The following is a 15,233-nucleotide window of genomic DNA, read 5'->3' on the forward strand; positions in this document are numbered from 1 at the left end:
CGAGAAGGAGTTGAACTGGACACTTTGTCAGAATGGGTCAAAACACTCAGGTCTCTGATAAAACGTCGAATTCATGAGTTGAAAAACTGTGTGAATGATCGACCAAAGTCCGTTTTCAGAGACAAAGAAGCTGTGAAATGTCTATCATCTCTTCACGATAAATATGTTGTTGTTCCTGCGGACAAAGCTTCAAATAATATTGTCATTGTATGTAAATCGTACTACTGCGAGTGTCTTATGAAAGAATTAGGAATAAATAAGCACTCAGGTAATCCCACATACAAAAACATGTCATTTGACAAGGATGAGATTTTGGCGAATCATAAGTCCTTCAATGAACATTACATTGAACAGCAAATCTGAGGACTTACCTTGTTTGTATTGGATACCCAAGCTTCACAAAATTCCGTACACACAACGGTACATTGCCGGCTCATCTGCATGTTCTACGAAGGAATTGTCCATTAGATTGACAAAAATTCTGTCCGCAGTGAAATAGGGTCTTAAGAAATACTGTGAAACTGTTTACTCGCGTAGTGGTATTAACCAAGTGTGGATTCTAAAAAACTCGAAAGAACTTCTGGATAATTTTAAATCTCGATCTTTCTCTGAAATTAATTCTATCAAAACTTTTGATTTTTCAACCCTGTATACCACCATTCCCCATGTGAAATTGAAAAATCGTCTAAAAGAAATAATCCACAATGCTTTTCAATATAAAAATGGTAGTATACGTTATAAATTTATTACTTTGGGATACCATACGGCATATTTTGTTGATAGTGAACAAATAGATAAAACATGCTACACAGAGGAACAAGTGATCAGTATGCTGGGGGTTCTTATTGACAACATATTTGTTGAATTTGGAGAAAGACTTTTTCAACAAATTGTCGGCATTCATATGGGAACGAACTGTGCTCCTCTCCTTGCTGATCTTTTCTTATTTTCATATGAATCAGAGTTCCTTCAGACACTTGTCAAAAACAAGAAGATCAAAGAAGCCAGATAATTTAATTTAACATTTGGATATATTGATGATGTTCTTTCCATTAACAATCCAAACTTTTCTGATTGGGTTTCATTAATATATCCTTCAGAACTAGAAATTAAAGAAACAACAGACACGGCTTCCTCCGCATCATTTTTAGACATATACCTCGAATTTAACATAAGCAGTCATCTCAGTACCAGAATCTTTGACAAACGAGACGATTTTAGTTTTGAAATTATCAATTTCCCCCACCTTAGTATCAATATACCAACTTCACCTGCATATGGGATATACATTTCCCAACTCATTCGGTATTCAAGAGATTGCAGCTGCTACTCAGACTTTATAAAACGTCACCAGTGTCTGAGCAGAAAGTTGATGAACCAGGGTTGTGTCAAAGAACGTCTCGTCCTTTTTCTAAAAAAAAGTTCATCGGGAGATACCAAGACCTTGTCGACAAGTATTCCGTATCAACTTCACAAATAAAACATGATGGTCTTGAAGTATAGATTCTAGGTACTGACGTTTTTTATCATCTTAATTACTTGTTATAGTGTTCTTTTGTTTGTCTTTGTAAATTATTACCTTTACTGTTAGTCCATTTTTAGATATACATGTATCCTTGGCGTGGCTCGGTACTTATACATCCCGTCATTGTGTTATTGTCCAATGGTCAATTTTTGTGTTCTTGTCTTTCATTTTTGCTTAATATGTGCTTTGTCTATATGCCATTTTGTTTTTCTTTGTTGACATGTTTGTTTGTTTTTCTAGTGATTAAGATTATAACACAATATTGACTGCTGTATCCCTATTTTTCATTTTTTTACCTATTATGTCTGTTTGTTTTGTTCACACGTTGTTGTCAATATAATGGAATTTTATGCGGCTGTCATACAAGTGAGAGGTTTAACTAGCTATAAAACCAGGTTTAATCAACCATTTTTTACATAAGGAAATGCCTGTACCAAGTCAGGAATATGACAGATTTTTTCCATTCGTTTGATGTGTTTCAGATTTTGATTTTGCCATTTGATAAGGGACTTTCCGTTTTGAATTTTCCTTGGAGTTCGGTATTTTTGTTATTTTACTTTCCACTATACAGATGATACAGATGTCTCTACTCATACAAATTATTCATCTTATTCCTGCTGAAGGTCGTGGTCACGGTCTCTCCGGGATAATTCGGTTTCCTCCACCAATAATAACTGGCCGCCACGATATGGCCTGTAGTGCTGAAAAGTGACGTTAAACACCAACAATCCGTCAATCATTACTAGTATTCCCTTTACTATGAGCGACAATTAATCTGATTAAGGTGGTACCAAACACCTTGACTAAAATTAATTCGACTCGTTTGATTTTCATGAAATTTTGACAAAACATTTACTTTGACCCTTTGACAAAAATATAAAATTTCAAAAAACTTGAACCACACACTTTATCGGAAAAATTGCATTTAATATATCTAGCAGTTTAACAAACACTTATTTTGATCATTGAGAAACTTAATATTAAAACGTTCAGCTGATTTTTACAGAGTTATCTCCCTGTAGTGTTATGTACCACCTTAATTTGAGTCCCAATTAATTCGTGGTCTTAAGAGGAATGAGTGGGAACAGTGGGAAACTAAGGACCTATTCAAAAATGAAAAAGAAAAACAGTAAATAGCTTTCGAAAAACATATTAGTTCTATCACGGTGTCTTGGAAAGAGAAAGTCTTGACAAGCCTCACATTTCTTTTTCTTCCAAGAACCTTCATGAAAAGATTTATAAAACTACCGACAATAAATTGTATGCCATCAGGGTGACGAGGAATGTTTATAATGTATTGTTCAATTAGTTTCTGCCTTGGAGGAAGTAATATCTTATCTTCAAAACATACTCAGTCTTTCTTTTGCATTTAAACGTTCTAGGGTAACAGGTATGTGAATGGGCGACCTCACAGATTTTTATGAGAACTATATAGGAAACGAGGAAGTGCATACGGATATCGAAAAAATAATATGCAACTTTTATTCTTTTCCAGATGAAGCAAATTTAATATTTGTATACATTTCTTTAAAATGAAATGTTCTGCTATGGTATGAACATTGTCATTTAAATTTTCTTTTTAATGATATCAAATTTTTAATTGTTCATTGATTTCTGTTTTGCTGTATAAAACATTCAAGTGCATGTGTAATATTCAAAACATCGAAAAATTCACTGGTTTAAAACGAATTACAAACTAACCTTCGTTACTATTATTTTAGAATGACCGAGACCGAACACGATATTTGTTCTTGTACTATTTCACCAAATATACTATTCTGTCAAAAATTAAGCAGACTACAATAAACTCTGTTGGTATTCTAATAATCGTCATAGGTTTAGGTCTAAACATCCCTTTTCAAAATTAGCAAAACTTTAAAAAAAAATATATTGAGGATAGTAACTTTGGCCTGGGACTATTATACTAACTGTTAGTATAATAGTCCCAGCTTTGGCAAGCGATTTATGTAAAGTAACACACAGATAAACACGTCGACCATAGTTATAGTCTATAGTTAATTATTTGTATACAATTCAATGTACATTTGGACAGAAAATTTTATGTATATATATTCTCTTTTCATTAATTCCCTGGTCCATACTAAAATCGGAAATGTCTATCGGTTGTCGAAAAGTCGTTATTTCGGGAACTAAAACACAATTATACATTATTAAGGCGTAAAATAATGCTCAAGACAGAAGTTCTCAAGTAATAGTAACTTTTATCTCTGATTTCTGTAACTTTCGTCTTTGTTTTTATCCTGTTGGACTATCCTACCTGGTTTTTTTCAATATATCGTTTTTCAACATTTTTTAAAAAGAAAATGTAAAATGATTGAAAACATGTTTAACGTACTTGGTTTCTATGAACATCTTGAGATAATACTCTACTATCATTATACAAGTAAGGGGGTGTTGTGTGATTGCCAATGAGACAACTATTTCACCAAAGTCCAAAAAACGTAGATTTAAGCAACAATAGGTCACTGTATGGCGTTCAACAATGAGAAAAACTGTAGTCAGCTGTAAAAGGCTCCGACACGACACGAAAAATGTGAAACACTTCAAAAGAGAAAACTAACGGCCTAATTATTAACTTACAAATAACAAATATAAGAGACATGAACCAAGTACAACCACTGAATTACAGGCTCCTGTCTTGGGATAGGCACATACATAATGTGGCGGGGTTGTTAATATATCGTTGTTTTTCAGTCGATAAGACACATGCACTTGATTGATTTATACGGGGGGAACCCCACAAAAACATAACAATAATGTGATAATAACATATCATTCTATAGAAAATTCGTAGGACAGGTTTTTAAGCCGTATTTAAAGTCAAATTAGTGAATATAATATATTGTATATTATATAATTAATCAATATTTTGCGATATTTACGTGCATTCTACATGACTTTTGTTTGTATATATTTGCACTTTTATCTGCATGATAGCTAATTTGATTTATTATACTTCATGTCAAAATGCCAGATTTTGATTGCTTAATACGAGGAAGACAATTTACTCTATCCCATGGCAAACACTCTATTACCCTTCACGGAGACGCTAGCTCAAGTGTGCGCTTTAATAAATACGGATGATTGTAATGTACAAGACGACATAGTTTATTACTTTGAATTTGAAATTCAATAGACAGTAATAACAGAACATTCAGTATAATAAATTAAATATCACATATCTGAGAGGGTGATAGAGCAGATTGTTACCCCTCGAAAAGACATTGTCAACCTTGGCTTCGCCTCAGTTTACAATGTTTTCTCGGGATAACAAATTAATCTGCTCTATCACCCTCTCAGCTATGTGTTATTCATATATTATAACATTGGTTGCAATGAAATACAGTCATTCCCTAGTAAAAAAATTAATTTAACCCCTCTTACGTCATACAACAATAAATGTTGCCAAAACGTGATCAAGTAGTTGTATTAGAACGAAGAGAAAACACGTAGAAAAGAAATAAGTAGCTTGTATTTTCTACTTTATTCACATTGAAAATCAGTGAAATAAAGGGAATGAATAATTTAATGAATTCAAATATTTAAAAAAAATATTCAACACGTGATCGAACAACACTGATAATTTATAAAACTCATGCGAATTCTTGAATTAATGTAATGTTAAATATCTCGTTGACAAAACATTTTGATATTCAAATTCGTGGATTAGTTATCCTTCAATTATCTCGGAAATTATAAAAAAATAAACATATAATTTTTTCATATGCAGTTCCACTTCGTCTAGTTGCTTGCAAGATTCAATAAAAAAATCCGCGAGATCGCAAATTTAAGCGCTCATTTCCTTAATTGTTTTAATATTTAAATCCGTCCAAGAAAACTGTTTTTATTTTTAAAAATCCCACCTACAGTTACATTCTATTTGGTGCAAAGGTCACGGATACTTTCATCTCTGGAGGTAAAGTACTAGACGAAGCAGACAGTTCTTTCGGTACGGAAGTTCGGTATGTTGTCAAAGGTGACCTTGGACTACGAGGTGAGCTGCTACAACTTTTATCCCTGAGCGAATTGCGAAGTCTTTCGTGTATCTCATTTTCGGTATAAACTGGAAGATAAACATTTTCATCGTAGGTCGAGGGAATTTCAGGTTTCATAACAGGAGACGTAAATCCGTTCAGTAATAGTTTTTCTCTTGACATAAGAACTCTGTCAATTTTTTCTGGAGCAACAAGACTTCGTGGATGCACTTCAATGTTTGGAAAATTCTTCTGATGAGTTTTTGCGCTTGTTTTTCTCTTTTTTAACTGAATACAGTCTGTACAATAATAGGGGCCTAACACATCACAGTGTGCGTGTCTATTTTTTATTCGATCATGTCTATAATGCCTGTCACAAATTGGGGTTTGATATTGGAGCAATCTTAATGTATCAAGCCTTGTTTGGTCGGCACTTACAACTCTGTCTTGAATGGTTGTTGTGAATTTAGCCTGATACTCAGCATCGTTTACCTTATGTAGTCTTTCGCTTCTCGTCTGGAAAAAGCGCTTTTGTAAATTATTTGTCTGCTCCTGATGATAATAAGGACTATATAAGGACTGGGGATGTCTGCTTGTTGTGATCATGTCAGAAAGCAAACGCATATTAGTTTTAAAAAGAGCCTTCTCCACTTGAAGCTCAACCCTGCTTTCTGGTACAATATGTCCGAGCGGTCGAGTATGGAATCTTTTAGACATCATATTGGTATAATTCTGTTTCATACTTATATCATGTTTCCGTTTCTGTGGATTATGATCTGTAAAACACACACACATGTATATATATTATTAAAATAAAGGCTTTTAGGACACAACGAAGTAAAAATACAACGATATATTTTTTTATATTCCCATTTTTATTTTTTTTTATTTTATTAAAAATTGAATAGAACAGAGATGTGCTTCAGTAAAGCTAGGCGGATTGATATTTTAGTCTTAGATACATGATTTTTTTTTTATTAGTTGTTTTTGGCTTTGAACTAGCTGTCAGTAACTGCTAGTACTCTCACATCTGTAAAAGTAAAACCTTTTTCAACTGATTTTTGTAGTGTGCTGTTACACAACTGTCCCAGGAGGGTGAGCGCGCACAAACATGTTTAACCCCGCCACATTCTTTATGTGCCTGTCCCAAGTCAGGAGCCTGTAGTTCAGTGGTTGTCGTGAATCATGTCCGTCATATTTGTTTTTCGTTAATTGTTTTGTTATAAATTAGGCCGTTAGTTTTCTCAATTGAATTGTTTCATGTTTTTCATGTCGGGGCGTTTCATAGCCGACTATACGATATAGGGTTTTCTCATTGTTGAAGGCCGTACGGTTGTCTATAATTGCTTACATCCACTTTATTTGAACTTTGGTGGATCATACATCATCTCCTTATTTTTATATTATCTTTAAACACTGGTACATTTTGGAAATGCTGTTCACCAAAACTTTGCTCCTGCAGTCGGAATCAACATTTTTATTAAATAAAAACAAAAGAGGCACCACATGAATTAACACACCACAAAAATTAACCCCCCCCCCCCACAAAAAGCCGCAACACGACGTATGAATTTCAATAGAAATGTGTCACCAGACCCAAGGATCAAAACTGCAAATTAGATCGTAACTTTATAGATATCGCTTCCATTCAGCTTAGTAACGCGAATAGTCAATATATAACATTCAGCCGTAAAATATTTGAGAGTGACAATATCTAGCACTATTTCTATTAAAAATAAAAATGTTCACAGTAAATATATATCCAAAGTTAAGCTATTCTGTTCACTGGTGTCCAACTTTTACCTGCTGCTTCTCTAAAGAGAGCGTTGTTTTGTTCTACAAAATCCTGCACATAAAGCGGAGAAATGTGAGATACCGATTTCAGAGCGCAAGAACTTTCATAATCATGCACGAAAGGAAATTTACAAGAAAATAAGCATAAATTTGAATGCATCAAAATAAAAATGCCCTACACAACTCGCCGTAATACGTTAATCAAATTTTGCCTCAACCTAAAAATATATAGGACGTCAATCCTTATAATTGGTGGAGTTAGTGGATTTTTTTGCGTAAATAAACTCATCGTAGATACCAGGATTGTAATTGTGTACGCCAGACACGCGTTTCGTCTACAAAAGACTCATCCGGTGACGCTCGAATCAAAAATTCAAACGCTCGCTTATTGTTTATTTTCATTTTTCTTGTATTTCTGTCTTTGTTATTTATTATACCGTTATATATATAGAGTACAGTATTTTGTTTGTACTGATTTAAACTGATTAATATTAAAGAGGGTTAAAATCCCGAAACAACGAGTGTTTACCTTCACATGTTCATGCGCTTACGAGTCAGGAACCTATCCAGTGGTTGTCTTTTATTCTAACATGACGTTCTTCAAACGCTTTGAGTACACACCCGTGGTAAAATATGAATATATTGTTTGGGCTGTTCCGATCGTACTCCCGCGTCATATGCTTTTTTATGAATGAGCTACCCGACGTCATAGAACGATGACGTAAGAATATAAGCATTTTTCGGGAAAAAACACGCTTGTGAAACCGAAAATCATCACAACAAGGAAACGTAAACAAACGGTGCTAAAATGTGTTATATAAGCCATTTTTTGTTTCCATATAAGATATATAAATACAATTATCATTTAGATTTATTCAAACCTATCTAAATATGTCATTGTAAATAGTTTAAGCATGCCATTTATTCAGTTTGCTCCGTTCTTTTACGTCAATTTAATAGTGCGTTCATTTCATGGGAACGGCAAATAATGCCTTCACCTAGAGCGCTTCGATCCAAAAGAATTGCCGTATTTGTCCTATTAGAATCGAAATAATTCATGGGGGCTTGAATATATCGTGATTTTACACTGAAAACCTAAATTAGTCAATTTGACCAATTTAATTGGTCATTTTGACTGTCCTCTAGATGACAATGCACTTTAATCATTTTGACTATGCTCTTAGTCGTTTGACTAGATGGTTAGTCACATTTGACTGAGTAGGGTGGTAATTATGACTATGTTAGGAAGTCAAAATGACTATATGTTATACTCGTTATGACGAATTGGATTGTTCAATTGACTGTGCACATTTGTCAGTTTGACAATTGAATGCAGTCCATATGACTTATTGAAATGGTCGAAAGTGACCATGTTGGTTAGTCAACATGATTACTGTGAATAGTCACGACTGTTAGACTGTTATTTTAATTTGTGTTGTGTTTTTTGTTCTACCGTTTTACTTTGTGTGTGTTTCTATCCGTTCTGTACTTTTGTGTTTCATTTCTTCTGTTATTCTACTTTATGTTGTTTCTCTTCCATAGGATTGACAAATGTATCTGGAATATAATATCATAAAAATACCACAGCAGCAATACTAACAATGACAACAGTATAGGACCACATTTTAGTGCTCAATGTTCAAAACCTTCCTATATCTTAAGTTTCCATTTGTTACCATTACTCAGTGACATATATTAAAAGTCTAAAAATCAAATAAAGAATATGTATTTATTATAAACTCATTGTTACATACATTATGATATCCCAACTTAAATATATATTTTATACATTTTCAGTATGTCAGAATTTGAAGTGTTTATTTAAGATATTTTGTCGGTATCAACTCTGCATGTGTCAGTGTAATATTCTCTCTGGTCAAAAATCTCTCAGCTGTGCTCATACAAATAGCAATGTCCTCATTTGCTGAAAAATATAATTATATCATTTTAGAAGCTAAAATATAACAATAAACAAGTATATCAGTCATGTTAAAAGTTAAAAGAAAAAAGCAAATTTTAAAATCTTTGATCTAGTGATTTAGTCACTCATCTTATACCATTATTTTGTAATGTAAGCACCGGGATCTTGACAGCCACCCATCCTATATCACAACATTGTAATGTAAGCACCATGATCTTGACAGCCACCCATCTTATACCACAACATTGTAATGTAAGCACCGGGATCTTGACAGCCACCCATCTTATACCACAACATTGTAATGTAAGCACCGGGATCTTGACAGCCACCCATCTTATACCACAACATTGTGATGTAAGCACCAGGATCTTGACAGCCACCCATCTTATAACACAACATTGTAATGTAAGCACCAGGATCTTGACATCCACCCATCCTATATCACAGCATTGTAATGTAAGCACCAGGGTCTTGACAGCCACCCTGAGGTTTTTTTTTAATTTATTGTTGTGAATATCGATTGCAGTGTTTATTTTAACAGTTTTTGGTCAGATGAAAAAAAAGATATCGCTAAATACTCTTTTCAATCGACAATACGTTGAATGTGTATCAAAATTGATATCCCGTATACATATCTCCCCCTTTTTTATTGTCATTTCGTCAACATGTGCCGATATTACATTCATTACACTTCTTTTTCTTAAATTTAATTTTTGTAAGTTAGAATTAAAACATATAAACATGATACTTACTTTAAACAATTGGTTTAATTGACAAAATAACAGTTTCGTGCCTCCTGGTTTGTTTACATCTACACGATTTAGGGAACAAAGGGAACGCGAAAGAGTGCGCGTGAAAACCGATACTCTACACCACGTGGTGCTGTGACCACTAACATAGTCAAATTGACCGTGCAGGTAGTCACAATGACTTGATTAGTAGTCATATATGCTGTTGACTACCTTTCGGCTAATATTTGACTAACTGAATAGTCATAGTGACTAATTTAAATTTTCAGTGTACCACGGGTTGTCCCTTTATGCCGATATTTTACCCCTCGCTATCGCTCAGGGTAAAATACTTGTCATAAAGGGCCAACCCGTGGTAAAATCACGATATATTCAAGCCCCCATGAATTATTTCTTAAATAGAATTATCTAAAAATCATTCTGGGAATCCGGTGTTGTGATATATCTTTGATAGTCTCTGTTAAATTTAAAGAACTTTCGGGCGATATAGAGAATGGCATTTTTTATAGACACCTAGCTGTAGACATTTTTGAAAGCCATATCTTCACAGATATGTGTATTTTTGGTTTTGTGTCGTTGGGTTGTTGTCTAATTGACTTATATCAAGATTTCATTTAGTTAATACTTGATTTAGCAGATTTAGTTGATTTCATTTTTGGAGTTTAATCGTTTTCATGTCCCCTATCCGACATTAAAACACCGGGTCGTATCGTCTTTCTGCATACATGACGATCATTCTATGATGTTTATTTAATTCAGCAATGTTCATTATCGAGCACTGCATGCTAGCATTTGCGATCATATAGTTGTAGTTTTATAAAGGAAACAGAACAGAGGAAAGTAATCGCGGTCGAATTATATTGCTCTAGATCACCCGAGACTTGTTTATTATTTAAGATAATTCAGCTAACTTTCGGAAACGAAAAGCAGTGCTCTTTCAAAAATGTTTTTTCATCGAATTTTCCAAAACAAATTTATTCATGTCCCTTTTGATCAATACGTTTACACGTTATTTTCCTTATTATCTTCCAAAGAACTAGTAATAACCAAAATGTAAAATGGCAACAAAGCCGTTAAATGACCCTCACATGTCAATGGCGTAGCAAGGTTCTGTGTGGTATATAGCAGTTTCTGGTAGGGGTCCAGGGGCAAATGCTCCAGTAGGTTCGTTGAGCAAATGCCCAAGAAGATCCGAAGATTTAGAGATAAGAGCATGTAATCCATGTTGCAAAATGTTTCTGTCGCCTATATAGTCCCTCTGGTCTGTCCTCTTTAATCTTTAAAATTGAATTTAAAAGATTAAATAGGACAGATCAGAGAGACTTCAGGCGATTATTGTCTGTAATGATAGAGGATAGTTATACCTCGATAGATGGACGAGAAAGTTTGATAAGTTAATGACTTTTTACTTATTAGAACACCAGTATAATAAAATGCTGTCAAGTTTACTAATTGGTGTATGGATCGGTGTTAAATATTTAGTGGCAAATAGCACGAGCATATTTGGACAAGAATATGCTGATATGATATGAATATGAATATATTAGACCGAAATGTAGAAGGTACATGGTAACAGTCCGAACAGAAAATGTCAAACTACCCGGACACATTAATCCGATCCGTCTTTGTAATTATACTCCTAAATGTCGCATGCTTAGCGGAAAAGCAACGAAGTCCTACCCGGGGATCAAACCCTTGATCTCAAGTGCCCGAGGCAAGAAAGACACCATGAGACAACAGAGGCGGGCGTGTAACCATTAAGGACACTCAAGTAATACAACAAACTCTGAGTAACTTGACTAATTTGAGACAAACATTACAAACCATTGCACTATATGTAGGCCGAACGACCGACATGATACTAATTTATAATTTTACATTTACTATGACTTAGTTATTGGAGCGAAACTTGCTGTATTGGCATGAGTTTAACGCCCTGTCACAAATACTTGTCCCATCTCGTAAAAAGTCCCATACTTTAGAGTGACACCCTTTGGCTTTCGGGATACTAGTATTGAATTACATATTCGCAGCCATGTCCGATCGGAATGGGTACGTTAAATCCGATGACGTGTTCAGAGAAAGTGACAGACTCGCTGCACTTTAAAGAACCTTTGTAACATTTGTTGAGGGGTCCGTAGGTAGCATTGCAAACTTTCTTGTCCCATCTATTATACCCTTATTTTCCAGTGGCAGTCCAAATGCCCTACTCTTCATCCAAGTCGACCAACTTAACAGATCAGACCTATTGTATTAATCTTTACCCGTACGAAATATGCGTGAAGTATGACTGTGAATGTTAAGAATGCAACATTAAATCGTTAAATATATGGTATAAGAACTGATCAAACTAAGTTACACGTTAAATGTCGTGTATATCGTTAAAAGATAGGTTTGTCCTATAATGCAGAAGCCCAGTTTAACTAGATTTTGACGGCAATGTTACGTATTATTTGGCCACTTTAACGGCTTAATCATATAAAGAATTGTATGCAGTTTCAAAAGCTCGAAAGGACATCTCCAACCATATATGTTAGTGGGACTGTAATATATATATGGTTTACGATTTCAATGCATGTAGGTAACAGGCAGTAAAAATAGCGACTTCGGTATTTTTTTATAATGCTGCCCTGACGTGATCACTATCTCTCCTGTTCATTTTTTCCTATTCATTTTTTTTACTAGTTTGTGCACATCAGTGAGTATTTATGTCATAATAGTATAGATATGCCACTGGAAGTGACAAAAAAAATTTTGCTTTTTGTTGTAAAAATACAATATGAATGTTGTTATTGGTTAGAAATATACACATAATTTATCTCATAACATCTGAAATCCGACGAACAAACATTAAATTCCCACAATAATGAGTTAGGGTAATATCATAATTACTTAATTATTTGTACATTGAGCAGAATATTTCTTTGTTCGCTGACTTTTAACTGGAGAAATATTATCATATGTATAGATGAACCCCTTTTCATATTCAGTAATAAAAATCTTTACAAATGCATAATTGTGTTTCAACTTTCATTCAATCCTAAATTCGGTGTTATTTAGTGCATAACGAAATGGTAAACATGTCAGAAAAGGATTTCTTTATTTCACGAACTGCAAAGAAAGTGGTGACCTGACCTCCAAAACAAATCTCATCATATACACTCAACTTACATGATTGCTTTAACTCCGAGACATTTCAATGGTACTCACGGAAGAAAATTCTAAGTCAAGAAAAATGAAAGGATGCGTTTCTAAGCTAGATCATACGGGTCTTTCCCAGGTTTTCAATAGAATTCCGGTTCCCCAATTTTAAATTTTTTTTAATGTTGAAATTCACTTTTTGTCTTGTTATTCATGTTGAAAATGGCTGATGTTGCGATTATGAAAATGTTTATTGAACAACTGTGAGTGTCTACACAATATGGTCCAACATACATGCAATCAGTTTTGAAATATGATTTATTTTTGTTTGTCTAGTATAATTTCCATCAGCAATTATTTGACGATTATTTCATTTGTCGTCGGGTGGGCCGCGAGAATGAATGGCGTTCCGAGTATAGGGTTCGAAACATAAACGGCAAATAAGCAAACAAATGTTGAGATGCAACCAAAGAGGAAAGACCATTCCCACCTTAGTTTTCTCTAAATTGATTTCACATAGTTGAGGGCCATTTTCATCAAAAGTTTATCACACTTCGTTCACAGTAACACGGCGTCATCTAAGATATTTTGCGTAGCACTGTATTTCTCAGGAATCCTATGCCAGTCGCCAATAGAAATAAAGGATATTCCAAATCCAAACGCTATGTGAAGTGAAATAATGCATTGTTTTAAAGACACAAGTAATTTCCAAAAGATACAACATTGAACAAGAAATAATCCAAAATTGCAATATTGCATTAGAATGGTCTAAAACAGTAATGTAAAGTGCTGATTTTTGTTCATTTTATAGATGTATCTAAATCTTTTAACAAATCTTTTCTGTAAAATATACATGTTTAAGACTTCCTAATATTCAAATTCCATAAAGTGATTTCCGATTTAGTCTCCATGAGTGAACAAATATAGACGAAACTAGAAACCCTCCTTTTTCACTTGCTATACAGGCAGATACAAACCTTTTAGAACTCTGTTAACATCATTACTTAAAAATGAAATGTCCACAAATTCTTACCTTTCTTAGACAACATTCCAGTCTTAATATGGAAGATTGTTTGGAAGGATGGAGACAACCAATTAGTTTTCCAATAACTTGTGTAAATTCCTGCTAATCAGTTTGTTCAATCAATTTCCCTTTTGAAATAAATGCAGATTTGTTTTCGGTTTAACTTTCGTCAATATAACTTATTTGTTGCAGTTGGCGTATTTTTACCTGGATTTCCGCTGCATGCACTTGAAATCGTACTCCGACTTCCATATGAAACTAAACGATCATAAAGCGATCAATAGCAACTTTCTATGACGACAATAGTTACATGTTATTTTTCAGAAAAATATTTTTCTTTTTTGTAGTGGAGGGGTGCTTGGTCTTGTTTATAATTGTTTATATATCCATTTATGTGCATGGGGTAGCTGTATTCAACCATTTTCCTTAGCATATCCAGTACATACATGTATCAATCAAACAATCCCAGTCACGATATTTTAATAATATTTACCTTTAATTTCTTCTTGTTATCATATTTCAACCTTTCAAATACGTATGTACTTCTGTAAGTTTGATTTTAAGCACTACTGTGGAACAACGAAGTAAACTGAGTAAATTTTTTGTACAACTGAACATCAATTGTTCTCTATACTTTTTTTGATCAGACACAAGTTTCAATTCATTCCTTACCCGTTTCTCATTACCAGCTTCCTGAACTCTTTGAGCACACCGAGAAGACATACGCTTACGTACCTTATTCCGTGTGAACGTTCTCTGATGTCGCCTTACATCCCAGTTAATAATATTAAAAAAGATTTATCAAATTTCTACAAACTACCTGAAGTCTATTGACGGTAGATTAGATATGTCAGGATTTTAAAATCCATTGAGAATACAGCTATCAATCTTACTGTTTTGTTAAAAGAGATATGTAAACTACATTCAATACCCAGGTTGTTGATATCAAAGAAAACGTACAAATGTAAATTGAGTGTCAATATTTGGTTGACATGAAACTAAAAGGATTTTTATTAAACGATTCAAAAGATAAATGAACACATGTATATGTAGTATTGGTGTATCTTAATGCTTGTGCGGGTAC

General features: G+C 33.9%; 2 protein-coding genes across 5 annotated transcripts in view; both read right to left on the reverse strand.

Moving 5' to 3' along the window:
• LOC127724703 (E3 ubiquitin-protein ligase parkin-like) overlaps window positions 1-15,233 on the reverse strand; it is a 558,693-nt gene that overhangs the window by 426,407 nt on the left and 117,053 nt on the right. The gene's annotated exons all lie outside the window — the stretch shown is intronic.
• LOC127724726 (uncharacterized) lies at window positions 4,631-15,070 on the reverse strand. Of its 4 annotated transcripts, none has more exons than XM_052231821.1 (2): window positions 14,970-15,070; window positions 4,631-6,296 (listed from the first exon to the last, which is right to left on the reverse strand). In XM_052231821.1, the coding sequence occupies exon 2, from the start codon at window positions 6,259-6,261 to the stop codon at window positions 5,416-5,418; it is 846 nt and encodes a 281-aa protein (XP_052087781.1). In that variant the 5' UTR covers window positions 6,262-6,296; window positions 14,970-15,070; the 3' UTR covers window positions 4,631-5,415. The 4 variants fall into 4 exon arrangements, with proteins under 4 accessions (XP_052087781.1, XP_052087778.1, XP_052087780.1 ...); XM_052231818.1 differs by having other exon boundaries at window positions 14,885-14,975; XM_052231820.1 differs by lacking the exon at window positions 14,970-15,070 and adding an exon at window positions 14,822-14,893.

The sequence above is a fragment of the Mytilus californianus genome, unplaced genomic scaffold (genome assembly GCF_021869535.1).
Source record: "Mytilus californianus isolate M0D057914Y unplaced genomic scaffold, xbMytCali1.0.p SCAF_14, whole genome shotgun sequence".
In the NCBI taxonomy this organism is placed as follows: Eukaryota; Metazoa; Mollusca; class Bivalvia; order Mytilida; family Mytilidae; genus Mytilus; species Mytilus californianus.